Source organism: Gorilla gorilla, chromosome 12 (genome assembly GCF_029281585.2).
Source record: "Gorilla gorilla gorilla isolate KB3781 chromosome 12, NHGRI_mGorGor1-v2.1_pri, whole genome shotgun sequence".
Classification (NCBI taxonomy): Eukaryota; Metazoa; Chordata; class Mammalia; order Primates; family Hominidae; genus Gorilla; species Gorilla gorilla.
The window spans coordinates 69801605-69829524 of record NC_073236.2 but is presented as its reverse complement, the minus strand read 5'-3'; the positions used below and the strand labels follow the sequence as shown (position 1 = coordinate 69829524).

General features: G+C 40.9%; 1 protein-coding gene across 4 annotated transcripts; it reads left to right on the top strand.

The window, feature by feature from the left end:
* Nucleotides 1-12: 12 nt before the first annotated feature.
* MXD1 (MAX dimerization protein 1) lies at nucleotides 13-27920 on the top strand. 4 transcript variants are annotated; one of them, XR_002004671.4, is made up of 7 exons: nucleotides 47-377; nucleotides 1096-1195; nucleotides 6714-6743; nucleotides 20316-20430; nucleotides 22200-22359; nucleotides 23062-23304; nucleotides 27616-27920. XR_002004671.4 is itself a non-coding variant. In XM_004029361.5 (6 exons), exons 1-6 carry the CDS (start codon nucleotides 305-307, stop codon nucleotides 23247-23249), a joined length of 666 nt encoding a protein of 221 aa, XP_004029410.4. In that variant the 5' UTR covers nucleotides 13-304; the 3' UTR covers nucleotides 23250-27920. The 4 variants fall into 4 exon arrangements, 3 of the variants coding, with proteins under 3 accessions (XP_004029410.4, XP_018876499.3, XP_055234019.1); XM_004029361.5 differs by having other exon boundaries at nucleotides 13-377; nucleotides 23062-27920; XM_019020954.4 differs by having other exon boundaries at nucleotides 47-628; nucleotides 23062-27920.

Genomic DNA, 27920 nt, shown 5'->3' with positions numbered 1-27920 from the left:
AGGAACGCGGCCGAAGCTGGCCTGTCAAGAGAAGGGGCTGGGGGCGGGGAGATGGTGAGTCGGGGATAAACACTCCGCGGCGGTGGCGGCTGCTGCTCTGCTCCGGGTTCTGTCACTGTGTCGGCGGTGCCCAGCTCACTGGCCCCCTCCCTCTCTTGTCGAGCGTGGTTGCCAGAGAGGCTCCCTCAGCCCTGCTCCGCGGGGTCCACAGCGGGCTCCACAGCGGTCCCCACAGCGGTCCGGCGGCGGCAGCGAGCCCGTGGGCAGTGGGGGTTGGTCCCGTGGCTCCGGCCCCCGGTGCAGAATGGCGGCGGCGGTTCGGATGAACATCCAGATGCTGCTGGAGGCGGCCGACTATCTGGAGCGGCGGGAGAGAGGTGCACGGGGACGGGGAGGGGTCCACTCGAAACGAGGCCGGGGGTCCTGTGGGGCCGGCCTCAGGTCCGGGCGCCCAGCCGCTCCGGGGGTGGTTGGAGGCGGGGAGACCGCGAGCGCTCCCAACCCCTCCGGCTCTCCCCACGCGCGGTCCGAAGGGAAGCCGCCGCTGCCCCAAAGCAATGAATGGGGTGGAGAAGGGGCTGCCGCCCGCCGGGGTCCCGAACGCCGCCCCTTCCCCAGCCCTTCACGAGTGGGTGGCCGGGGCCCCCTCCGATAGCCTCCCTGGTTTACCTCACCCGGGCTGGTCCCGGCCGGCCCCCAGGTGGGCCCGGCGCCCCAGTCTCCTGGGCAGAGGAGCAGCGCCTCCCGGTCCCCGGCTCACGGTGCTTGCCCCGCACCTTCGCCTGAGCTGGTTCCACTTAACCCGCACCAACCTGCTGGATGTAGCCAGTGGCAAACCCAGGCTGCGTGAGCTTAGCCACTACTGTGTCTTTCTCAACAATGAGCAGCTGGAATCCTCCTTACACCTGCTCCGAACTGACGATATTCACACAATTTTTTTTTTAAATCATTGTTCTCAGAATTCCACCTTACTCCATTTAATTATTTCCACAATATTCTTTTAAAGATAAATAAAGGAAAAAGGAAATACTGTAGAGAGGAGAGAGTATTAAATATTCTGGGCCCATTCATTAACTGGATCCTCCTGTTTTCTAGAAGCTGAACATGGTTATGCCTCCATGTTACCATACAATAACAAGGACAGAGATGCCTTAAAACGGAGGAACAAATCCAAAAAGAATAACAGCAGTAGCAGGTAATTTGGTAAATACTTCTTTCTGTCTTTTAGATTATATTGTAGGTGACACAAACTGCTGAATGTAAGTTGCCTGTTGTGATTATAACCCTATAAAATTACATTGTGGCCGTCATGATTCAGTAAGGTACACATGGACTTAAGCCATTGCAGGAAGCTGTTTCTGTTTGGGTTGAGGGAACTGAAAAGAAAAATAGAAATGTTTTACATTTCTTTATGAACTTTATTCAAAATTTAATTTCACTTTTCTTCCCTTTTGGATGAAAAAAATCTGTGGAAGCTTCAAGTGAGATTAGCAACGGTGACAGTATTTTCCCTTCAGAAGTTGCAGATTCAGGGCAAGTTTTCTATAAGTCAAAATGCTGGACATTATCCATTTCTTTTACTTTTCATAGTAATGATTTTATAAACACATTAAAGTACCTGACTTGGCATAAGTGTTAGGATCTCATACTTGACATGTAAATTAAATACAGTGGTTTGTTTGATACTCTAATTTGTCATCTCTATTTGTAATGGCAAAGAGGAATGACTGAGGTTAAAACCTACCTCTTTAGTGATAGAGGAATATATAATACCAAAATATTAATATGCTACAACCTTTCCATGTTAGCCTTATCGATTATCTTATACCGTAGTTCTTAAAAGCTGTGAATCTCACTGGAGATTTGGTTCATGGTCAGTTAAATCACATATTAAAGTCCTATGCATAGTTTCTGGTACATGCAAATAGTCCATCAATGTTGCTGCCCGTTTCCCCCCTTCTTTGCCCTTAAAATATAGTTGGCTAGGAAATTTGTTCTATTAGATCCCTTCAACTATACCTTTCCTGCCAGTAAATTAAAAGCATTGACCTTTTCGTCACTGGTTTAGAATCCTTATCCCTCCCTCACCCTCATGAATAACTCCTTGCAAGTATCTATTTGGATATCCTCTGTGGCTTAATACAGACCAGGAATTTCCCACTTAAACCTAAAAATCACTTGTTCTTGCTGTGTCTTCTGTACTTGGTTTACCTCTTTAGTATCGTTAGTGGAACCATAGGATGTGAGCAGCATTACTTGTGCCATGCCCTTGAATAAAAATGGCACTTGAAGGATCAACCTGGTAATTACCTGGTAGGTTTTGCTTGTCCTCCCACCTTAGCATTACCTGAAGGTGGTAGCCAGTAGTTTTGTGCATGGGTATGAAGGCACTTTAAGAAAGTGCCTTCTTAATACTTCTTGTTAATACTGACTTGTAATATGCAATGGTATAAAAACAATTAAGCTGTGTTGCATTTTGTTACAGTATTTTTTTAATTTTGTTTAGAAGAATTTTGAGGCCTTTCAGTTAATTTTTCTGGAAAAGCATCATCCATTTTTGCTTTTATTATTGTCCACTAATGATTTGAGAGGAATTGTCCAAGTTACTTATTGAGGCTTAATACCTTAACACTTTATTTTTTTCCTTAGTTTCACAGGAAGGTTGTAGGGGATGTTCACTAGTGGGGATAAGAAAATGAGATGTTGAAGTGGCTTGGTCCCAAAAGGTGATTAGGAAAGAAAAATAATAGTAGTTAAGAATCTTAAGCCAAGAAATGGATTCTTTCTAGTATCTTCTCTTTAATAATCAGTACTATGCCAAAAAAAAAAAAAGGGCTACAAATCCTTCTGTTAATGGGTTGGTTTGCTTTCCATGGTTAGAGACAGGGGATTATCACAGTTGTCCATACACCTGACAGTGAGTTAGTGTAATATATTCAATGGTGTAAGGATTTCTGAGAGACCATGATTAAACCTAGAGGTAGCACCAGCCAAACGTGTGAGGCAAGAGCAGGCAGTTTTCTTTCAGTGTGATCATTTCCTTCATGACTCATTTGGAATAGCTCCTTTTCTGAGGAACAAGCAATCATAACGGAGAAAGCAGCTTGACCCCATGGTTTGAATCGGCTTTATATCCTCAGCCATGTATGGTCAGAATTTTGAACTGAGGTAAAGGATAGGGAGAGATTACTGCTGGTTTACATAACCCTTGGATAACAGTTTATTCTTGTTCATACAGGTTGAAATGCTGTGCTTTTTGCTTGTAGAGTCTAGGGAAGTACTTTTCCTTGGACAATAAAAGATAAGATTTTGCCACATAGGAAACTTCTTGGGAACTGAAAATGCAGATCTTATTCACGTTTCTCTAGTTGCTTATTAAAACAACAAAAATGAAAATGAAATTGTGAATATCAATTGTTTTTGAAATTATCCGTAGAACTGCTGGAATATGGGAAGATGGAAGTTTCTTTCCTACTGATTTTTGAAGTCAATTACTAATTATTTAGAATTGAAATCTAGAACTTCTTAAAAGTGTGTTTTGTTCAATGAGTAAAGCAAGCTTTGGCACTCATGTGAAAGAGGAAGTTCAGGACTTGCCACCCAGTTGTTTTATAAGACAGTGGCTAGAGTGACCTGACATGAGGAGTGTTTTTGAACCCAAGAATTTTTCCTGGTTATCTCAGATACGCCGTAATTTGGCTTAGTTTTTTTTTTATTAGAGTGTATTTTTAAATGGTGAAATTTGACCTTTATCAGTGATTCCAGAGTTATCCATTGTTTTCCATAATCACATGGAAAATAGTTTTGACACAAGGTATCAATGTGTTCTTACAATGCTTTAATTAAAAACATAAATGTTTACCCATCAATGGAGGTGGCTGGCAGTCTCGGAACTGATCATTTTTGAAAGGGCTGCTTTTTATTAATAACTCAGTTTCAGTAAACTAGATGCACTTCAGTAATGCTCTAGCCATTAGGTGTAAGTCCCGCTTTAAAAAGCACCATGTGTTTAACACTCAAGTAATCAAATAAAATCTGTAGTTTTAAAAATTTTGTTCAAATTTTGGAAGAAGTTTTGCTTCCTATGGAGTTTGTTTAAAAGTTTATTTTGGGGATTCAGAATTTTGCATAAGTATATAACTCTGTTTATTAGTTTATATATTTTCAAAGAATCCAGAAATATTTTGGTAAGAATTTCCTGTGTGCTGTTATTTTCTACTCTCTTCTCAACCTATTCACTTTCCTCTCCTCCACCTACAAGGGGTGGTCCTTGTCTACAGTTAAAGAGGGTAATCTCGACCAACTGTTGGCATATACTTTCATCCATTTTATTTTATTTATTTATTTATTTTTAGACAGTCTCGCTCTGTTGCCTAAGCTAGAATGCAGTGGCACCATCTCGGCTTACTACAACCTCTACCTCCTGGGTTCAAGTGATTCTCCTGCCTCAGCCTCCCGAGTAGCTGGGATTACAGGCGTACGTGACCATGCCTGGCTCATTTTTGTATTTTTAGTAAAGACGGGGTTTCGCCAGGTTAGCCAGGCTGGTCTCGAACTCCTGACCTCAAGTGATCCACCCACCTCAGCCTCCCAAAGTGCTGGGATCCCACTATGCCCATCTACTTTCATCCATTTAAAAAAATCTGTCAGGCTTTGAACTTACTAGTCCCAGTTAAAGTTAAAATGCCATGTGCTTTAGAGCCAAAGGTTTGCAGTATATGCCAGATTCTTGTTAACTATAGTATCCTGTTGGCCATTGAAGGCAATAAACCTTCAGAACAATGTGACTGGAGAATGCTGAGGGATAACCAAGTGAATCAGTGTAAAGCTTTTATTTCTTTTTAATTGAGATGGGCTCTTGCTGTGTTGCCCACACTGGTCTTCAACTCCTGAGCTCAAGCAATTCTCCTGCCTCAGCCTCCCAAAGTGCTGAGATTACAGGTCTGAGCCACCATGCCTGACAATTTTAAAGTTTTGTTTTGTTTTGTTTTGTTTTGTTTTGTTTTTGAGATGGAGTCTCCCTCTGTCGCTAGGCTGGAGTGCAGTGGCACGATCTCAGCTCACTGCAACCTCCGACTCCCTCGTTCAAGGGAGTAGCTGGGATTACAGGCACGCGCCACCACGCCTGGCTAATTTTTGTATTTCAGTAGAGACAGGGTTTCACCATGTTGGCCAGCATGGTCTCAATTTCCTGACCTCATGATCCGCCTGCCTCGGCCTCCCAAAGTGTTGGGCTTACAGATGTGAGCCACTGTGCCTAGCCTGAAACTTTTAAGTTAACCAATTTTGGATTGGTTTGAATACATGAGGTCCATATATTGTTTACCTAGAAAACAAATATTCTAAACTTAAAATACTGTCATTTTCTCATTTATTTTTTCTTCGTGAATAAAAATTGATTCCCAAGATCCCTGTGAAAGAGAAGTTTAATGCTAGGTTGGAAATTTCTCATTTCAAGACAACCTCCTCACTTCCGCTGCCATCCCCCCACATTCACTGTCCTTACCCCCATTCTCTGATGAGTGAACTTGGTGTTCGTGCCCCTGATGTAAATGAGTGGCTGAGCACTCTTGAGGTGGTATTCCTCCATGATTGCTGTGAGAATTTATTTCCTAAGCCCAGTAAGGTGCTGATTATGGCCCCACAGAATTCATGAGCTGAACCAGGGAGTAAATTCCTGAGCTGGTTAAATTCTAGAGAACTTTCATAGAAAGGTCAAGCAAGATTCAGCTCCTTTATAATGCTGGTAGCTTCTTCCAAATTTATAACTGGTTAGGAAGGGGTTGTGTGAGGAGGACACTAAAGGGGCCACATTGACTTCTTATGACTTTATGGTAACTTGTCCATAAAGTCTTAGGCCAGACCTTGTCTTTAAGGTCAGCCATAAATACACTAATCATATGGTTTCATATCCATCTCACCTTTCATCCAAGGCTCTCTAATCAGTTTTACAGCTGTTACCTCATTGGTCCATACTTGTTCAGTAAATAATTCGTAATTATTTTTATTCTCATTTTATAGACAGGTTAACCAGTAACAGGATGGTAAAGAATTTTATTCATTCCACAGTATATCAGTGGCAAAGATGGACTTCACATTTCACTAACTTCTGCTTTAACCAACCTATCGTCTTTATATTAAGCTGAACTTTGGAAACTCCTTCCTAAAATCATTTGGTTGCTATTTAACAGTAGCATCTTGTACATGATAGTTACTTCAGGGAGTCAGAAGTTTGGGGAAGGGGGTTATTTTACTATTTAAAACAATATAGTCAAGCAACTTTACACAAAATTTTGGTGTATGCTACCCCTAGGGAAAACTGCAGGGGTGGGGTAGGGGTGCTACCTCCCCTGTTCTACCCTTAGCCTACAGAAAGCTTTGTCGTATTATATAACGCAAATTCACATTGCATCGTGCAGCTGTTTTTGTATAAATAGACCCCTTTTATTTCTTGTCTTAAAATGGATTATTTTTCCACTAGAGAAGGCATGCTTCTTGGTTTGTCGCTTTACCTTGAACTCTATTTTAGGATTTACATTTATCTAACTCTTCAAATGGACTAATTTTTTTAGTAGAGCCCAGTGAATTTTTCTGCCTTTCTACATCTCTCCTATCAACTTCGGAGAGAAAGAAGTTAAAAGAATTGTGTTGGTGTTGAAGTAGTTCTTTAAGACAAAAATATCTTATTCTTCTCTTATTGTTCCCTCTTTCAGATCAACTCACAATGAAATGGAGAAGAATAGGTGAGTTGGGGATTTGAGAGGTGGAATGCGGGGAGCTTTGTTGCATTCTCTGTTCATGCAGTTCAAACTTGGTTGCTCTTTTTGACTTTTCCCACTAGTAGCACCTGATTTCAGAATTCACCCAGCGCCCTCTAAGCAGCATTGCTCATAAATTACTTAGGTAGATGTAGAGCTTGCCAGTTAAAAGACCACACCCCTAACCCTCACCCCCACCAGCCTACTCCTGAAGAAGGCCTTTGAATGACTATTCCACAGACCAAAGCATTTTAGTCAGAGGCAACATTTCCACAAATAGTGTTTTTAAAAAATTACATGCTACTCAATATAATTGGCAGTGTTATCTAAAATACATATACACAGATATATATACACAAACATAATATACATGTATGTATATATTAACACATGTGTATTAACATGTGTATGTATGTGTATTTGCAGTTTACTTGTGAATGAAGAGTCTCAAAATTCAGGCAAATGTATGCATGGCAGAAATTGGAGATGGTGCCTAACTAGAGGAGGCCTGCCACCCTCACTGGGCTCCATCTTGCCGCAGCCTGAGTGGAATCTCTCTCACCTGGATTGCCTCTTGCTGCTTACTTAAATCTTTATTTTCCAAATCAAGTTGCCCCTCCTTCAGTGAGGCAGCCAAGTGGTTTTCAACTCTGGTTGCACATTAGAATCACTTGCAAAGCTTTCTGTGTATTTTTAAACATATTTTTATATTAAATACATTATACACATACACTTGTATATTTTTCTGGTGAGGGTAGAGAACAAAGGTTTATTTCTGCTGATTCTATAAAATAACTTTTTATTATAGAAAATTTCAAATCTGGCCAGGTACAGTGGCTCATACCTGTAATCCCAGCACTTTGGGAGGCCAAAGTGGGTGGATCACCTGAGGTCAGGAGTTCGAGACCAGCCTGGCCAACATGGCAAAACCCTGTTTCAACTAATAATACAAAAATTAGCCAGGTGTGGTGGCACGTGCCTGTAATCCCAGCTACTTGGGAGGCTGAGGCAGGAGAATCGCTTGAACCCTAGAGGCGGAGGTTGCGGTGAGCTGAGATCCCGCCACTGCACTCCGGCTTGGGCAACAGAGTGAGACTCCGTCTCAAAAAAAAAAAAAAAAAAGTAGAGTGACTAATGTAATCAACTCCTATGTATCCATTACCCAGCTTCAGTAATTATCAACATTTTGCCAGTCTTCTGTAAGCAAACCCCCTATTCCCATGAAGTATTTTAAAGCAAATTTTCTTGTATCTCTAGTAAACACCAAAAAAAAAAACACACACACACACACAAAACACCCAAAACAATAAAAACAAAAAAACCACTTGCTTTTACCATACTGAAAAAAATTAATGATAACTTTTTGTGGAGCTTTTAAAAGCCAACAAACAAACAAACAAAATAATGCCCAGACCTTACCCTTAGCAATTCTGAGTTAATTGGTTTGGGTTGAGGCTCTGCACTCGTATGTTTCAAAAGCTCCCCAGGTGATTCTCATGTGCAGCCATGGCGGAGAACCATTGAACTAGCCTCATTCTGGTCTCTGAGCTCCCATCAATTTGAAATGCGGGCTACCCATCCAAATTGAGTGCTTTCTCAGTGCCCTGTATGAACAAGAAAAGGATGTGTAATGATGGCTCTATAAAGACATGTGGTTATTTCCTGCCAACCCTCTTTGAAAAAGGAGCCTGACTCTGAAAGTCAGGATCTGAATGATATTTATGTTTAATCAGTGAAAGGGCAGACTAAACCCTTCCCAGGCAGGTAGAATCCAGGAAGAGGGCGGTTAGCTTTACTCCACTATGGAATTTCGTGTGTGTGTGTGTGTGTGTGATGGTGAGTGTGCCTCACTGCACATATGCTTCTGCTCATCCCATCGTCTTCCCTTTTAATTGTTCTATGATTGTGACCGACCATGTTTTAAGTTGGAGCTTCCTTTATGCTTTAGCTATTTACATATCATGAACTAGAAACTCAAAAGTATCTCTTCTTAAAGGGGAAAGGTAGTCAGTTGTGGCTTCTCTTTCTCATCTTTAGATTTTCTCTTCAGATTCTCTCCCTTCTTCCTGCCTTTGCAGTGATGTGGGTAAACCGAGACTATTTCTGCTGAAAAGTCTTCTAGTTCTTCGCCCGTCTAATACTTTAGTTTGGTATTTATTTTTATTATTATTAAAATTTGATCGCTTCACATAAAGACTTACTAAAACTTTGTGACTTTTGCCTCTGCAGGAATGCCACAGAATGTCAATTGTATTATTTATTATAGCACCTCAGGGATGTTTATTTTCTGTCTATGGTGGCCCCAGAACTTGTGCATGTTACTGGGTATTAAATGCGTTCTTAGTAGGGTATTAAATCAGCAAGGTCCCCATCCCAGAAAAATGTGCAGTTTGTCCAATGGGAAAGATGCAGAGACAGTTTCAGTTAATATACTAAGTGCTAAGATTGAGATGTGCACAAGAAGCTAGAGGTAAAAATTCTGGAAAACTGAACGTGAAGTCACCACTAGGCAAGCTGCCTGTAATTGAGCTTGCTTGTATATGACCAGTCAACTTTTGCTTGTTGAAGGGTTAGTTATCTAGTTTCCTTCTTTTCTTTTTTGGAATTTGGTCTTTTAAGGTCTTGATAATCTTTCTAGTCTAGAGCATGTGAACAGAACAGAAGGAAAATCAGGACTCAGTTTACTTAATTTAAGCAAGCATTGGTTGCTGCAGTTCAGGGGAGGTTAAAGTTGCTGGGCTGCACTCTTTTATTAGTGTGGATGCTTAAGAACTTCAGGGTTTGGAGGTCAGCTGAACAGCTGTTTTTGTACTCTCCCTGGTTTTAGTAGCTGAGTTCTATAAAAGAATACCACTCGGGTAAATGCTAATATACTTTAGCCATTTTTTACCTGATAACATTGCATAAAAAGATTATCATGGCTTTCATTGCTTCTTGGCCTTTTGGCTAAAATCAAGTGTAAAAAGATTGCCATGGCTCTCAAAAAAAAAAAGGAAGAAGAAGAAAAGGCAACTTAGGAAAAGAACTTCTAACAATGGGATTTTCCCTTTTCTTGATATTGCAGAGTTGATTATACTTGGGTTAGTTTTCTTGAATGGAAACCTTTTCTATGGCACTTTAGAGATTCTAAATAATTAGTGTTACTCTATGTTATCAGGACTCCACTGTAAGGATATTACACCCAACACCAACACTTTGAAGTATCTTCGCATTGGTGGGACAATAAAAGAAAAGACTTCTAGAATGGTGGTGGTGATAGTATTTTCTACTCAACAGAATAGGTGTTGAGCACCTAAGATGCCGTGTAGTAGGTGCTGGGACTACAGAATCCAGTAAAGGCTACGCACTGCTGTGGAGGAGCTCAGATTAATATCACTCTACAGGGGGTTTGTCAGTCAGCACATGGCCTGTGTTTCTCTGCATTTTAGCTAATTTTCTGGGTCTGATCTCCTAAGAAAACACCCTTGGGAGGGTGGGGTATGTGTGTGTGTGTGTGGTTTTTCTTTTCTTTTTTTAAACTAATCTTGCAGAAAATTTTGAGAAATATAGAAAATAATACTAAAAATTTAAATCGTCCATAGTTCTAGCACTCAGAGTAAACCAATGGAACTTGGAAATATATCTTTCCAATTGTTTTGGAAAAGAACTGAAAATATAGTTTTGTGTAGAAAGTTAGAAAATTCAGAAAAGCACAAAGAATATAAAAATCACCTGTAATAGGCCTCCCAGAGGTAACACCTGCTAACATTTGTTCTATATCCATCTAGACTTTTGTGTGTACTTTTTTTTAACCAACATGGGATCATATAGTAATAATTTGTAGCATCTTTTCCAGTTATAAACATTTTCCAATGTCATTAAATCTCCTTTTTCAACATTACTTAATGCCCAGTATTATATTATATGAATACGTTAAACCTCATATAATCAGTCCCCTAGTTTAGATTCTTCCCAGAACCTAAACAATGCTTTCTTAAACCACCTGTGGAAAAATCTCTGTCCAACATCGTAATTATTTCCTTAGGATAAATGTATAGCTATGGAATTGGTGGTGAACACGTTTTTAGGATTGCTGGATTGTCCACCAGGCAGGTTACAGGCAGTATTTTCCCTACACTTCACAAGTTGATGTTATAACTTAAAACCTTTATGAGTTTGATAAGTAAAAAATAAAAAAACACACAGGCAACTTGTTTTAATTTGCATTTCTCATACTACTAGCATAGTTGAACAATTTTTATGTCTTTGACTGTGTGTCTCTTTGTGTGAATTGTCTATTAAATAGCCTTTGCCCAATTTTCTACTAAAGAATTTATCTTTTTCTTTATTTTAAAAAGTTTCCATAATATAAAGGACATATATGAAAGATATTGACACTTTTTCTATCACATAACTGTCCAGTTTATCATTTAGCTATACAGAATCAGTCTTCCCTCACTGATTCGAGTTGCTGCCTTTGGTGTATACTTAATTTTTGTTTATGGCTAAGTCTCTTTCTAGACTTATTCTTCCAGTCCATTGATCCATCTCCTCTTCCTATGCCAATATATACCCTTTCATTCTCCTTTTTTTTTTTCCTTGCCCTTATCTATTTTCACCAGTTTATTTTTCCTGAAAAAAATTTTAATCTGTGAATTCCCCAACCCCTAAATTCTTTGGGGAGTTTAAAAATTGACATTGCATAATTCCAATATAAATTAACCTTTAAAAGTTCATGCTTATATATTAGATCTTTTCATCCAGGATTTGGTATGTGCCTTAATTTATTCAGATCTCTCTTCTGTCTCTAAGCAAAGTTTTGTAGCGAAGTTTTCCACACAGGTCTTATACATGTCCTGTAAAAGGTATTCCTGGATTTATATATTTTTAGATTGCTATTGGTTTCCCATCTTAGTTAACTAATTGATTATTGTTGGAATATAAACATATTTGAATCTTTTGTTGTTACATACCCTTTATTGATGATAATTCTGCTATTTCTTTCTCTTAACTGAGAATTCCTCCAATTTAAAACAAAGCCTTTCAATGAATCCCTCAGCAAATGGAGACTGAGCGAACACATGTAAGCTACAGCCAATAGGTCAGGAGCCAGGTGGTAGAATAGACTATTTTTTCAAAAGATGGCTCTGGCATCTCCTTTAATAGTAGACATCCATTTTTCTGGAGTGGTACATATGCAGCTCTTGCTAGAATTAGGTGCCTGGTCTAGAGCTACTACCTCTGCCAGAGTCTTCTGACCCTGTGACAGAAGATTTCCATGTGTGCTCCATGGGGAAGACTCCGCAGCCCAATCTAAGCTGTTATTTCCATTTGGTCAAACAGTATTTCAGTGGCATCTGGTCTGGCATGAGAAATCAATTCAGTCAGGTCTCTTCTGGAAGAACATTCTAATTGATTACAGGTCCCTGTAGTTGTTCCTTTTGGGTTTTTGATTTTTCAAATGACCAAGTCCCTTATATGGGAAGGGCTGGGGCCTGACTTTTGCACTGGGCCTGAGTTGTGGTATGCATTGCATCACTCTTATTGTTTCTGAACTTTCTTGACCACATTCAGATTTCACTCTGGGATGTTGTAACAAGTCCATGTTTGTTGCAACATGGGGTAAGGTTATTACGAAGGAGAGACACAGCGATCAGTGTATAAATCCAATCTATATTGATGGTCTGGAGAAGAACTCACATTTGTACCACAAGAATCATCTTCCTTGTACTATAACCCTTGAGTAGATGACACCTGCCTTTGGCAAGACTTGGAGGAGAGACACATGCTGGTCATTTGACCAATTTCCAGTCTCCTACCTGGGACCCTGGGGCTATTCCCTTACTTTTTGTCATAGGCATTAATAGTCAAATAATGGGATAGAGCCAACAGGTATGATTATAATATATATGTTGTATTTGAAAATTAGGCTCTGAAAAGGAAATATTAATGTGGTGTACTTATGTATTTCATACTTTAATAATGAAGTGACCTTATCTCTCCAAAATGTAGCCACTGTTAACTGCTATTTATGTATTATTCACTGAGTATATTACTATCTTTGTATTTTCTACAAAGATTTATCAGCCCAATTGTGAGAAATCTTCAAAACCTTTTAGGGTTCCAATTAAGTTGGTAATAATGATGCACTTGGCAATTGTTTATAAAGGGATCATTTTAGAAAAAGGAGGAAAGTATTTTTTCCCTCTTCAAAGCGTGACTTGTAGTCTTCACCTGGATTTTTTTTTTTTTTCCTGTTTAACCCAGTAGGGCTTTGTTCTCAGTGCAGAATCTCTTGTGACCCTTGACATTTTAAGGGATTAATTTTAAAAGTCCCATTAATAAAACTTGTTCCTTCTTACTCTATACTAAATACCTTCTTTTCCTTATTATACAGCTCATACATACCCATATCTAAAATTATTTTTGTTCAAACTCCAATTATCTTATAGGATTTAAGATGCTATTTAATTGGGTAAGTCTGTGCCCACACCAAGATAGGTGATAAAATGGTGAAACCTCAGAGTTAAACAGGCTACCCTGTTGAGGGTGATCTATTTGGAAAGGAAAAGAAGGTTGTGATAGGCTATGAAAACTTGGAAAGAAGTTAAGTCCGATGGGATGTTTGAGGGTGAGGGAAAAGAAAGAACATGTTTGGTAAGAGCAAAGGAGAGCCCATTCTGTAACTTTAGGTGAGAGCTGATATCTATCACGGTTTGAATATAGCTCCTACAAATCATTCTGCAATAATTCATCTACATGTTTGAGCACTCCAACTAAATTTTAATTACCTCAAAGGTAGGGACTTGATCTTACTCAATATTGTATCCCAAGACTTGCTGGGGGCACTGGCTCACAACTGTAATCCCAGCACTTTAGGAGGCCGAGGTGGGAGGATCAGTTGAGCCCAGGAATTCAAGACCAGCCTGGGCAACATAGTGAGACCCATCTGTACCAAAAAAAAAAAAAAACCTGTAGTCCCACCTACTCAGGAGGCTGAGGTGGGAGGATTGATTGAGTCTGCAAAGTTGATGCTACAGTAAACTGTGATGGCACCACTGCACTCCAGCCTGGTTGACAATGCAGAAAAAAAAGAAAGAAAATATAGCCTGGGACCTAAGAAAGCAGCAGAACATAACATAATAGTTCTCTCTTTTTTTTTGAGATGGAGTCTTGCTCTGTCACCCAGGCTGGAGTACAGTGGCACAATCTTGGCTCACTGCAACCTCTGCCTCCCAGGTTCAAGTGATTCTTGTGCCTCAACCTCCTGAGTAGCTGGGATTACAGATGTGTGCCACCGCACCTGGCTAATTTTTGTATTGTTAGTAGAGATGGGTTTCGCCATGTTGCCTAGGCTGGTCTCGAACTCCTGGCCTCAAGTGATCCACCCTCCTCGGCCTCTGAAAGTGCTGGGATTACAGGCGTGAGCCACTGCGCCCGGCCCAGCCTGTTACACTTTCAATAAAGAGAACTAATCACAGATAACAGTGCTTCCTTCAAACACACACACATACCCACACACCCTTCATTTGGTACCACTTCTGGTCTTGATTACATCCAAGTCAGGAAGAACTTTAAGGATAGTATATTTAATGCAGGAGGCACTATCTACAGATAGCACCATCTACCTAATAATCCTACTCTGTTGAATCTATTCCCCAATTTGCAGATCTACTAGCCTGAGAGAGATCCATAGATAGAATCAAGGAAGCATGGTCTGGAGGCAGAAACAAGAAGAGCTACAGTCAGAATTGTCTGAGTTAGCCCAGGTGCCTTCTATCAGTGCCAAAGCTCTGGTAGGAGCTGGTGCCTCAAACAGCTCGGCACCTTCTTCATTAATAACTTCCTTTACTTGGATATTTACTTTCCGTAATTCATGGCTGGCAAGAGTTAAGGAAAACTAACAGCAGAAATACATGGTATCTGAATATATTTTATATTTAAATCTTTAATCTGTTTGGAATTTATTTTGATGTTAACCTCCTCACTCTCTTGCCATTTTCTGAATAATCCATTCTTTCCCTAAGGATTTATGGTGTTATCTCCTTTATGTGCTAAATTCCTATCTATTCTTAGGTCTGTTTCTGGGGATTTCTATCCTATTCACTTGATTTGTCTGCCTATTCCTGTATTAGTACTACACTGTTTTTAATTATTGAAGCTTTATAATACAATTTAATATCTGGTACAGCACATTCCTCCTCATTATTCTTCTTATTCAAAAATTTTGGCAGTGTCACACACATCTATTCTTCTAGATGAAGTGTAGTCCCAGCGTTAAAAAGAACACTGTTGGGAGTTTTTTTCTTGGAATTGTGTTACATTTGTAAACAAACTTGAGGAACATTGACATTTTTTGTTTGGAGGATTCATATCCAGGAATCTGCTATTTTTTTCATTTACTCAATTTTCTTGTGTCTTTCAACAAAGTTTTATAGTTTTCTTCCCATAGATCCTTCCCAACCTGTTTTAAATTTGCTCCTCAATATGTTATACTTTCTTCTTGCTATTGCACATGAGATATGTGAAGATCTCTGTGCTTGGACTTGCCAAGTCAATACATATTTGCCTCTATTTTTATTCTCCTTTGGCCATTGCAGTCGAGATCAAGGAGGGAGGCCCAGACTCTTCAGGACACTTGCTCCTGCAGCAAGCAGAAGTGAGGCAGCTGCCTCCCTCCCAACCTTGGAATCCTTTCTACCCCTGCCTCTCAATGATGTGAACAGGAAATAAAGGAATCTTTTATTTTGCATTCATTGGCCTTATAAAACCCTTGCTAATTTTGTAAATGTAAAGAAATAGTACTTTTAGCATAAGCACTTTCTGTGTTTCCATAGAAAATGGATTAGATTTTCCATTAATTATTTTAATGACAAAAGATGTCCATTTTCTTCAAGGAAGTATTCAGAAAAGTGGATTTTGCCAGATAGCCTCTGTCTGCCTAGTGAGACATTTTTGAGTTCTCTACTGATTGTAAAAGGAATATCATAGTGCTATTATTATCTGTGTTTGCTCACAGCAATTCTCCTTCTACAGAGGAAGCTAGGATTGAAAGAATAACTGCTACCGTATACAGAGTACTCCCTGTCAGACCCTGACCCAAGGGCTTCCATACCTTGTCTCGGTCAATACCCATGACAGCCCTCCCAGGGAGGCGCTTGTCACCCTCATTCTACTGATGAGGAAACTGAGGCTACACAGAGTTAAGTAATTTGCTCAGGGTCACACAGGGAGTAAGTGGCAGAGCCAGGATCTCAAACATTTACTCTTTTTTTAATATTAACTTCATTTTTAATTTTTGTGGGTATGTAGTAGGTGTGTATATTTATGGGGTACATGAGGTGTTTGATACAGGCATGCAATGCATAATAATCAGATCAAGTAAAATGTGGTGTTCATCCCCTCAAGCATTTATCCTTTGTGTTACAAACCGTCCAGTTCTACTCTTCCAGTTATTTAAAAATATACAATTATTTTGACTATAGTTACCCTGTTGTGCTATCAAATACTAGGTGTTATCCATTCTTTCAAGCTATTTTTTTTTTTAACCCATTAATCATCCCCACCTCCTGCCCACCCCCACTACCTTTCCCAGCCTCTGGTAACCCTCCTACTCTCTATGTCTGTGAGTTCAATTGTTTTGATTTTTACACCCAAAAAATAAGTGAGAATATGCAATGTTTGTCTTTCTGTGCCTGGCTTATTTCACTTAACCTAATGACCTCCAGTTACATCCATGTTGTTGCAAATGACAGGATCCCATTCTTTTTATGGCTGAATAGTACTCCATTATGTATATGTACCACATTTCTCCAGACACTTACTTTTAATCACTGCATTAATATTTGGTTGCATAGTGACTGAGTCAGAATTTTTTTAAAAAATTAAAAACAAAATTTGGGATACTTAAAACTTACTGAAGAGAATCTATAGTTGTATCTAAATTTGTTATTACTAGTTATGGGCCATACTTGATTCAGAGCATGACTTATTATAGTTCAAAGATTGGTTTCTTTATGCCACTGTAGACCAAAGGTATATCAGCCTATTCAGAATAATTAAAGTTATATTTCTGAAGAGTCAGAAGGTGAAGTTTGTTAAAGTCCATGGCCTAGGTACAAAGCAGTGTGGATCAGTGCTAAAGGAAGAGGCAGCCGGGTGCCAGGGAGCTGGGAGGTAGCTCTTGGCAACAGAGGGAAGACTGAAGAAGATGTGATGGGAGGAGAGTCAACTTCCTGGGTCACACTGAGGTGTCGGGTGGCTTCCTGTTGAGGATATATGGCAAAACCCCTGCTAGTTCCCCAAATGGGAGTTTGACCTGGTTTAAAATGGGACAGCAGGGCACAGGAGTAGTCAGAACTGAGAAAAGAGAGCTGAGACGGGTGTTTGTTCTGCTTGTTTTGGATCTGGGAGCTCCGTGGGTACTCAGGGATTCTAGATCCCAGGAGTTTGTGTGTCTGTATGTGTGTCTGTGTATGTGTGTGTGTGTCAGGGTTGGAGAGCTTTGGTAGGAGCTGTACATAACAGAGGGGTCTGTTTGCTTTTTTATCTGGTTCAGGGATTGGATTTCACTACTATATGATGGAACTGAGTCTACTTAATATATTTCATTGCTCTCCTGTGGTTGGCCCGGGCACCAGTGTGGGGATGTCTGCAGGCAGTGGCATGTGGGCAGGGGGCAGCCATCAGGCTGCAGCAGTGAGGCGCTGGAGAAGGCCAAGGCAGACACTGCCAAAGACAGAGTTGGCTTTGGGTCTCTGCAAAAATCCAGAAAGAATTCTGGTCCTATTTTTGTAGAACTAGGCCAGAAAACACTGAATGAACAAGTATTAGTCTCAGCTGGAATTAGTCAAATGGCTTATTTCTAGTTTCACAACTAGGAGTGTTCTTTGGAAACCCACATTTGGGTAGTGAAAATTGCACTTTCTGGGCAAGACTCCTATAAGGCTAGAAATGACAATGCATCAAAAGATGACTTTATTATATTTTTATCAGTGGACAAACTTCCTAAAAAAATTCACACACTCATATCTGCATATAAACCAACATCATAAAAGTACTAATATGACACTGTTCTGAAACATGCAGTCTTTGCAAATAACAAGCTGGCTGAAAAATATCTAAATATAATTTTAATTTTTGAACTTTTTCTTCTAATTGGAAAATTAGCTCACACCTGTAATCCCAGCACTTTGGGAGGCTGAGGCAGGCAGATCGCTTGAGGTCAGGAGTTCGAGACCAGCCTGGCCAACATGGTGAAACCCCATCTCTGCTAAAAGTACAAAAATTAGCCGGATGTGGTGGCGGGTGCCTGTAATCCCAGATACTCGGGAGGCTGAGGAAGGAGAATCTGTTGAGCCTGGGAGGCGGAGGTTGCCATGAGCTGAGATCACGGCACTGTACTCCAGCCTGGGCGACAAGAGCAAGAACTCTGTCTCAAAAAAAAAAAGAAAAGAAAAAGAAAATTAGTCTATAAGTTTTATGGCAAGAAATAGACAAATTTATAAATGTATAAATTATACTTTCTCATAGTGTTTCTAATAACATGATCTATTTTCATGGCTCTTTTTGAAGAATATTATCCAAGATGACCAAGTATATTTTACATACAAGTTTTCTTCCCTTCCCTGGTCCCCACCACATGCAGTAGTGGGAGGAGCAAACCTGTAACATGAGTCTTTGCTCTGACTCTGCCACATGGACAGGTTTTTCAGAAGAAGTGAAAGACTTACAAAATGGTAAAGCCCTTGTCCCGTTACCTCTTCCTAGCTCAGAAATGAATGCTGTACTCCCCAAGCTTGCCAAGCCTTAGAGCACCCTTGGAGAGTTTAGGACAACTTCCTCATGACCTAGAAGAGGCAGGAGGCTCAGAAGGAAGGAAGTCTAATGCCTTGCTTACTAGCCCTGCCTTAGGGGAACATCCTGAAGTCTCCCTGGAGAGTGTGAATTGACTTCTTACATTAATATCATGCATATTCACCTGTCCTATAGCTTTCTGAAGCCATTTCCTTTCTTTGGTCTACATTTTCAACTTTTGCTATTACAGTACAATTCTTAAGAGGAAAAAGGGCAAACCTATAAGGCATTGCATTGTTTCCCAATTCAGCTGGAGGGGAGCCTCCTAGACTCCAGGGAGCTCTGCTCCAAGTAGGTTGTGTGTGGGCAATGAATGTTATCTAAAACCTGAAGACTCTGAGCACTGCTGAAGGTGCAAAGATGCAGTAGAGATGGACTCTGTCCTCTAGAAGCTTAAAGTCTAGTTGAATAGATGACATAATCCATTCAGCAAACACTTATTAAGCATGTGTGTGTTTGAGGCACGGTGGCAGCACAGCAATGATTAAGCTGCAACCCTGACTTTCTAAGGAGACTGCAATGAATGCTTAAGTAAGAAATATGAAACAATTCAGGCAGTACAGTGAACTTCCCAGTGAATAGTATAAACAATTAAGTGGTGCTTAGAAAATAGAGGAATCACTGTGAGCTAGGATGGCTTGGGAAGGCTTTAAGGAGGTGGTAAGCTTAAGCAAAACCCCCAAATCTCAGCTGCTTCTTACATTCATAGAATCTTCCAGGTTCTAGAATAAAGCACAAACCATTTCAAGGAAATGTAAATTTCTAAATTGGAGCAACTCTCGTGCTATCTCTTCAGTCAGTTACCGTGGCTGCTTCTTCATCCAGCCCTTCTCCCTCTCCCACTCCGTGCCATTGCATCAGTCTGACATACTCCAAGAACAAAAAGTATAAAAAATGACTCAGTAAAAACCCCCATCACTTCCTTCCTTATCTCTGTCTGACTGTTCCTTGCCTTCTCCCTGCCCAGCCAGTTTCTTATGTGTCATTCCAGAGTTTGTCTACATACAAGAAAACATAAATATAGATTCTTGTTTTCCTCCATCTTTAAGATAGCATGGTATACTCACAGTTTGGAATCTTGCTTTTCTCCACTTAACAATATATCTGGAAAATCTTTCCTAATAGGACATAAAGCACATTCTCATTCTTTTTGATAGCTACATAGTACTCCACGGTGTGGATGTAGCATAATTTACTTAACCAGTTCCCTCCTGGCTGGTCATTTGGGTTGTTTCAATCTTTGCTATTACAAATAAAGCTTCAACAAATAACTCCACGGATATATATGCTCCTTGACTTATGATGGGGTTATGTCTCAAGAAGCCCATCATAAATAAAAAACATCCCAAGTCTAATATGCATTTAATACTTCAATAAACTCATTATAAATTTAAAAAACAGTAAGTCGAACCATCATGAGTCAGGGACCATTACTGTATATAGTATTTACACATGTGAATGACCATGTAATAGCAGATATTATTCCCTACCCCAGCACTTGTATTATCAATAGACTTAGCTTCGAAAACCTTGGATTTTGCTTCTCATTGGTTTTCACCAGAGTTGTCTGGTTCAAAATATGTTTATTCAGCAAAAGGTCATTGGTAGCATTTGCCATTGCAAGGCCTGGGCAACTTCACACTCTTTGAGAACTCATTCTGCCTGGGGTGCTTCTGGCCCACTGTGAAACTCTCAAATGCTACTGTGGTCTTGTTTTCATAGACGGGCTCATCTTCGCTTGTGCCTGGAGAAGTTGAAGGGGCTGGTGCCACTTGGACCCGAATCAAGTCGACACACTACGTTGAGTTTATTAACAAAAGCCAAATTGCACATAAAGGTAAGTGTATTGTTGGGCTGCTGCTTTATCTTTACCTGTTCAGTGAGGGTTTGTCTGTTGTTACATCTCCAGGACAGTCCTCTCCCCTGAACTCCTCCAGTCTGGCTATTGGATGAATCACAGGTACCTCAAATGCAACATATTCAAAACCCAAGTGAGTGTTTCTCACTCCCATGCACCAAAGGTTAAATGGTCCATCCAACTCTCCATCCAGCTGTACAAGCCAGAAACTCAGGAGTCCGTGATAGCTCCTGCTCCTTAACCATATATCTAGGCTATCTCCAAGGCCTGAATATTTTACAACCAGTCTACTTCCATCTTCATCCCCACTGTCTACTGCAATAAAATCCTCAGAGGTCTCCCTGTATCCCTCTGGGTCCCTCCCGTCTGCTTTCCATGCTTCCTGAGAACAGTCCTTCCAAGGCGCAAATCAACATGTGACCTTGTTTAAAATTCTTCTGTGGCTCAGGACAAGCTCTGTCACCTGGCCTGCCCCAGATTCTGCCTTGCCTGGTCCTCACCTGCCTCTGCAGCACCATCTTGTTCCCCAATTCCCCTTTCTCCAGCCCTTCTTCCAGTCCCTGGCACTGTCATATTGTCTTACTTTAGGGCCTTTGTCAATGCTGTTCCCTCTGCTTGGTACACTTTCCTCTCTCTTCTTCACCTAGAGGACTTCTACTTATTCTTCAGATCACAGTGCAAGTCTCTCTAGCTCTGAGAATCCTTCGCTGACTTTCCCAACTCAGTGACCTCCTTCCTGTGACAGGTGGTCCCATCACTGGGTATCTCTTAGCCCTGTCGTAACTGACATTTGACAGTGGTTTGTGTGACCATTGGGTTGTCTCAATCCTTAGACTATACACCCCACGAGGGAGGGGACTGGGTCTTTGTGCTCACCTCGCAGCCCCAGCACCTCCTAGGGTGTCGGGCACAGAGTTGACACTCTCTTTGCTACCTGAATAACAAAGGGTAAGGGGAATTGGATTCAAAGTCTTGAGAGCCACAGCCAAAATCCCTGTTTAGCATGTTTGTATAATCATATTATAGTTGGACAAATGTTACTTTAATTATGGTTAGAAGCCTGCATTCATGACAATTCTGGGAGAAAACATCTATTTAAAGCAAAACAGCTACAATTAAACAATCTTCTTAATTATCTGAAGAATATGAGAAGCTGGGGGCAGATTTGTAAAAATGAGTATTCTATGGAAATGTGTTTTCTAAACTCTTCTGTTGGACAAATTAGAATCAGGACATCAAAAGGGACTATTATTTCCTGCTAACAAACAGAAGTTAATTGAGATTTGGCATGACACAAAAAAGTGCTTATGTAATTGGGACATGTACTTGAATAAACATAGTTTTAAATGGAAGTGTGTTTCTTAAGCTCCCATCAAGTGCAGTTTTCTAGTCCGGAGATCAGGTGTTCAGGGGATTGCTGCAAACAAGAGAGATCAGGTTGGGGACTGCTGCCTGCAGTCTTTTTGATACTAAAACTGAGGGCTACCAGGGTGCCAGTATGTGAGAGCTCACCCCCAGAATCCCTGTGACAGGACAAGTACCCCCAGCACTGGCGATGCTGAAGAGTCAGACGAAGCCAGGAGTCACTGGCCAGTCAACTTCCTGTCTCAGGGAGAAGCTTGATGAGTGGCACCGAAAGGCGTCTGAGGAAGTGTGGCGCATTCCACTGCTAGAAGGGAAGATGCGGGGGCCATTGCCCATTTAGAGATCTCCCTGTGGGGCCCAAAAACTTCCCCTTTGACTTGCAGAAACTTGAAGATTGTGACAGAAAAGCCGTTCACCAAATAGACCAGCTTCAGCGAGAGCAGCGACACCTGAAGAGGCAGCTGGAGAAGCTGGGCATTGAGAGGATCCGGATGGACAGCATCGGCTCCACCGTCTCCTCGGAGCGCTCTGACTCCGACAGGGGTGAGCCCCTCTCACTCTCCTCCCTGTCTCCCTTGTCCTCCCCAACCCCAGAGCAGGGGTTCAGTACTGCTGACAGGAGGCAGAGTGTAAAAAGAACTAAGACACTGGGTATGATGTAGAGAAGTCAAACAGTGTGACCTCCAGTGACAGGTTCCTTCTCCCTGCTAACACTTAGGTGACAACCCCAGAAGAGTTTGATTGGGGTCGGTTTTCAGCCTAGTTTGTTTTGTTTTGTTTTGAGACAGAATCTTGCTCTGTCACCCAGGCTGGAGTGCAGTGGTGTGATCTTGGCTCACTGCAACCTCCGCCTCCTGGGTTCAAGCGATTCCCCTGCCTCAGCCTCCCAAGCAGCTGGGATTACAGGCACGCACCACAATGCCTGGCAAATTTTTGTATTTTTGTAGAGATGAGGTTTCACCATATTGGCCAGGCTGGTCTCGAACTCCTGACCTCAAGTAATTCACCCACCTTGGCCTCCCAAAGTGCTGGGATTACAGGCGTGAGCCACCACACCCAGTCAAATTTTTGTATTAGTAGAAACAGGGTTTCACTGTGTTGGCCCAGCTGGTCTTAAACTCCTAACCTCAAGTGATCCACCCGCCTTTGCCTCCCAAAGTGCTGGGATTACAAGCATGAGCCACCACGCCTGAGTTTTCTGCAGAGCGCTTTCATCAATGTCCTTCTCTCTTGTCCTCCCTGCAGAAGAAATTGACGTTGACGTGGAGAGCACGGACTATCTCACAGGTGATCTGGACTGGAGCAGCAGCAGTGTGAGCGACTCTGACGAGCGGGGCAGCATGCAGAGCCTCGGCAGTGATGAGGGCTATTCCAGCACCAGCATCAAGAGAATAAAGCTGCAGGACAGTCACAAGGCGTGTCTTGGTCTCTAAGAGAGTGGGCACTGCGGCTGTCTCCTTGAAGGTTCTCCCTGTTGGTTCTGATTAGGTAACGTATTGGACCTGCCCACAACTCCCTTGCACGTAAACTTCAGTGTCCCACCTTGACCAAAATCAGCTTTGTAACTGTTTTCAAGGAAGTGCTTAGGATTGTGGGTTTCTGATTGCATCCACTAGCTTCTCTTTTTCTCGCCATAAAAATTTGTCTCTGAGAGACTATACATTCCAATCAATTTGAAGCATCCAAGAATTCTTAGACCGAATAAGCAATGTCCACATCTCAGCAATCCCCCTCTTTGCTCTCCTCGTGTCCTCTCCCAGACCTTTCTTCCAGTTTTCTGGCTTACTATGTTACTTGCCCAGGAGGAATGTCCAAGTGTGTCTTGTACTTAGGAAACTGAAGGAAACAAACTTTTGAAATTGAGATCCTGATCTCAGAACTCCAAAGTAAGCTTTGAAAGCAGCATTTAAGAGCACTTAACCGTGGACCTCACCACCAGTGAGGAAGTCAGGAATACCTCTAGAAAACACGCCCTTCACACCGCACATGCTCATTCCCCCGACGCGCCGCGTGTGGATGGGAGCAGTATTTCTCACTTTAAAATGGACACCTTGATAGTGTGTCTTTGGGGTTGCACAGCTCATCAAAGTTCCAAATTGTTTGTTCTCACAAACAAAACGGTACAATCTTTTTTTGTGCGATGTTCTTGGGACCTCGCTGTGTTCTGCTCTCTCGAGGCACATTCTCCCCTCCAACTTTGTTAATGCTACTTGTCTCTGGAACATTTTTTTTTCCTACCTCAGAGATAAATGAGATCTCCATTTCCCACTTAACACAGTGATTATCCTTTTTTTCCCCCCCAAAATAGTGACATTTGGTCCAATTATAATCTATTTTCCTATTGAACTTTCAGCAATAACTGAGCTGTGGCACTAGCAGAGCTAGTAGCCATTATCAGTGAAAGAAAAAGTCCACATTTCTACTCTCTGTTGCAGGTGAACAGGAGAGGATGGTACACCGTTACTAGAACTCCTCTCCTTATTGATTATTTTTGGACACACCCAGAAACTTCTTTATGGAGGCTTTTGGGTTGATAGTTTAAAAGGCTGATTTTTCTTTTTGGTTATGATTTCTCCCTTAAGTGGTCTCCGACTTTGTAGCATTTTTATTTAAGCTAAAACAGAGCACATGTATATGTACATAAGACACATTAAATCTATAAATACTATTTATTCATTTTATATAAACTAATGTAATGGAAAATAAATTCTTATGACTTTGTGCTTTTATAGATGTTCTAGAAACTTTGTATGTAGGTATCTACAAAATTAGTTCATTCCCCTGAATATTTTTGCATTCATATTTTTGAGGTCTTGATGTTTTCAGCCTCTGGCGAATCTTTTTCATTGAATTTGAACCATTTGTAAAATCTGTGATGCTGAAGCAGAGTGTGTCACAAAGTGATGAGAACATTCCTAAAATCCATGGACGCACTGCGACCTAAGGGCTCAACGGCTGACTCGGCAGCGGGCAGCCACCCCACGCTCCCCTGCGGTCACTCGCACACCACAGCCTGAAGCTCCCCCAGCGCCTGCACCTCGCACACAGCTAAGGTCAAAGTTCAAACGCACTCCACACGGAAGCTCATTCTATACCCGAAGAGCAGTCTCAGAAAGCAAGATTACTTTTGTGTTTTTTAAAAAATGATTCTTTAATGTATTTTTCTAAACATTCTGATTGGAAGTAGTGGATTCCTAAATGATTCCAAAGTCATCTGTAATTCTTCTGTTTTTGTTTTGTTCTGTTTTTTCTTCATTTTGGCTTTGGGTGGGGGGAGGGGCAGGTGACACAAAGGATTTTTTTTTTTTTTTTAATTTTTGGAATCTTTTCCAATAACCAGCTAAAGATTTGCACTGAAATACAACTTGTATGCCTTTTGCATTTTTAAAGCCTGCTTCCTGGATTTAAGCAGAGTGATAGTGTTCAAAGAGCCAGTTCAGCCTGTAACATATTTGAAAAAGATATGTCTGCACTTTGAGGTCCCTTTTGAATGCCATTCACTAGACCTCTCAAGCATTTTGTTTCATTGCTACATCCAAGCGCCTCACAAGTCCACAATGCGGGACAGCATCAGAAGCTCAAGACTTTGGAAAAAGCTTGTGGGCTTGCACTGGGGGAGGGAAGGGAACAAAATTTGTGTACTTCTTTGTTTAATTTAGAAATAAGGCATCCAAGAGATGCCATTATTTTCTGTGTTTCAATTGTTGTGCCTTTGAGTTAAACTGCATTTTTGTCTTTTGGTTGAAATCTGAAATGTACTGTCCCAATATAAAACAGTAATTATTTGACCTTTGCACTGTTTGTCTGGTCCTTTTCAGTTTGATTGCATATAAATGTGGAACTTGATAGATCTCTATATTTTTAATGCACTTGTGATAAACTGGCAGCAGGGTTAGACATTACTTTCAAAGCTCGAGGTAGACCGAGTCAGCATGCTAGACAGGCTTCTCTCTCTAACCAAAACTGTAATCTTCAGGACCAGCAAACTCAGCCCAAGGCAGCTAATCCCCCCAACCCCATCCTCCGCGCCACCTGCGGCTGATCGGCAGCCCTGATTCGCCAATTTGTCCTCTCTCATTCACTGATCCACCAGCCTGACTGCTAAGAGCTATAGTCTTTTTAGTTGTTTTGTCTTTTTAAGCAAGATGAAAACCTTTCTATTAGGGATTTGGGGTTGGGAGGGGATGGGCAGAGATATAAACCCCAGCCTTTAAGACTTTGACAATTGTACGTAAATACAGATGTGTATAAATATAGGCACATGCATATTTTTATGTGAAAGTTGATTTTAAAAAAACTAAAAAAATCTAAACTGCACTCTTATTGATACCATCATAACGCAAGTGGGAAAAATAAGAGTACACAGTCTAATTTAATTTCATGCAGTGAGAAAATATATATGTGTGCTTCTGTAACATCCTGAAAACATAGCTTTCCATCCCCTGTTGGCTTTGAATGGTGGGCCGAGCACCCAGGTCGTCTGTATTTTGGTTTTCTTTTGCTAAGCAGAGATCTTGAATTCTTCAAGGTGCTGATAGCAACTGCTGGCTCCTTTCTGTAGTCACACACCTAATGCTAGTTTAGTGATTCAAAATGCATCACATTTTTAGGCAGGACCTAGATTTTCCCTGTCAACCTAAGATGAAAATAATTTCAGTGTTGATTCAGAACTGAACATTAAGTAGGCCCTCGTCCTGCAGTTGGCCACTTGAGTGTTTTGTTTTGTTTTGTTTTTAATTTTTAAGGTGGGCATTTTCCTTTAACCTCTACTTTTTCAAAAGCAACAAAGGGGCCTCAACCTGAGTTTCCTATGGGCCTCTCTTCTGCATCCCCAAAGTGGCCAAGAGCAAATCCTGGGGGGTAAGAAAAAAGAAAAAAGTGTAAACTAGGTAGGATTGTGATGCTCAAAATAACCATCTAGCAATATCTGGGAGCTTGAGAATAGATTTTGTGGGCTTATTTCTTCTTGCCTCTTCCCCATCCTTTCAAGAGAGAACTTATTTTTGAAAAGTATCTATATATATACACACACACACATACACACATATTATTATTTAGGTTTTTATACCATACTGTATTGGCGAGAATACCACTATCATTGTCCTTTACAGTCTATTTCTTCCCCCAAGTCTTGGTCTTTTTTTATTTTCTATTTTTTCATGAACCACACAGGAGACTTTAAAATCCTGGTCTTTTCTGTTTCTTCTTTGTTTCCCCAAGTTTGTCTGTCCCCCTTTGCCTTCCCTGAGTGTTGAACATCAGGTAGTAAAAGGCTAAACGCAATTTCCTGCATGTCAATCTATTCTTTTTCTATGTTTGACTCTGATGCAGTGTGTTTAGCGTGTCTAGTAGCTGGCTACTCCTATTTAAAAACTCTTCCTGGTAGAAGACAACCCAAAGACCCTTTTCGATGAGGTGGTTTTCTCATTCTACATCCTCTGATCTCTATAGACTGTAGGGTGCTTTGCTTTCAAAGATAACTGGGTTAGAGGGTGGGTGTGCAGTAGGTGATTTATCATGGTTTTTTTCATTATCAATATTACATGGATGATTTTCTCAGATTCTTCTGAAAGAAGAAATTGACAGGCACTGCTAGATTCAGCTATTGAATGGCTGAAGAGATTGAGTATTTGACCTTCTCTCAAAATCATAAAGTGAGAATTCTTAAGGCACCCAATGTTAAGATTTATCCAGATTTTTACATTTTGATTTCTTCTCTCTGGGGGGTGGCAAGTTGAGGGAGCATTCTTCATTTTAGCTTTTACCTGACAACCAAACTTGCCTTTACCCCATCCCTAGAATTGGTGCTCTTGGAATATTGCTGTTACCATCCTTTTTCGGGGGCCATCTTCCTAATGCTACACACAGCCTGACAGGGGAGCAGCAGATGAAAGGGTATGCTATTCTGTTTCCAGATGTTTCTTTATGTAAATATGACGCCAATGTAAATCCTGTGTCAAGATCATAGAGAATGGTGCTTTTTACTACAGTTAGCACATGCATTTTTAGAAACTACTACATGTTTTAGAGAATCTTTGCTGTGTATATGTAAACTGTATTGTTCAACTGTTAACAAATAATAAATTATTTCATTATTAAAGAAA

Bases quoted from the DNA above. Each gene is read 5' to 3' on its own strand.
- MXD1 (XM_004029361.5), top strand. From the start codon at position 305: ATGGCGGCGGCGGTTCGGATGAACATCCAGATGCTGCTGGAGGCGGCC. The intron at 6,744-20,315 runs GTGAGTTGGGGA...TTGTTTTCATAG, and splicing joins AATGAAATGGAGAAGAATAG to ACGGGCTCATCTTCGCTTGT. The intron at 22,360-23,061 runs GTGAGCCCCTCT...TCCTCCCTGCAG, and splicing joins GCGCTCTGACTCCGACAGGG to AAGAAATTGACGTTGACGTG.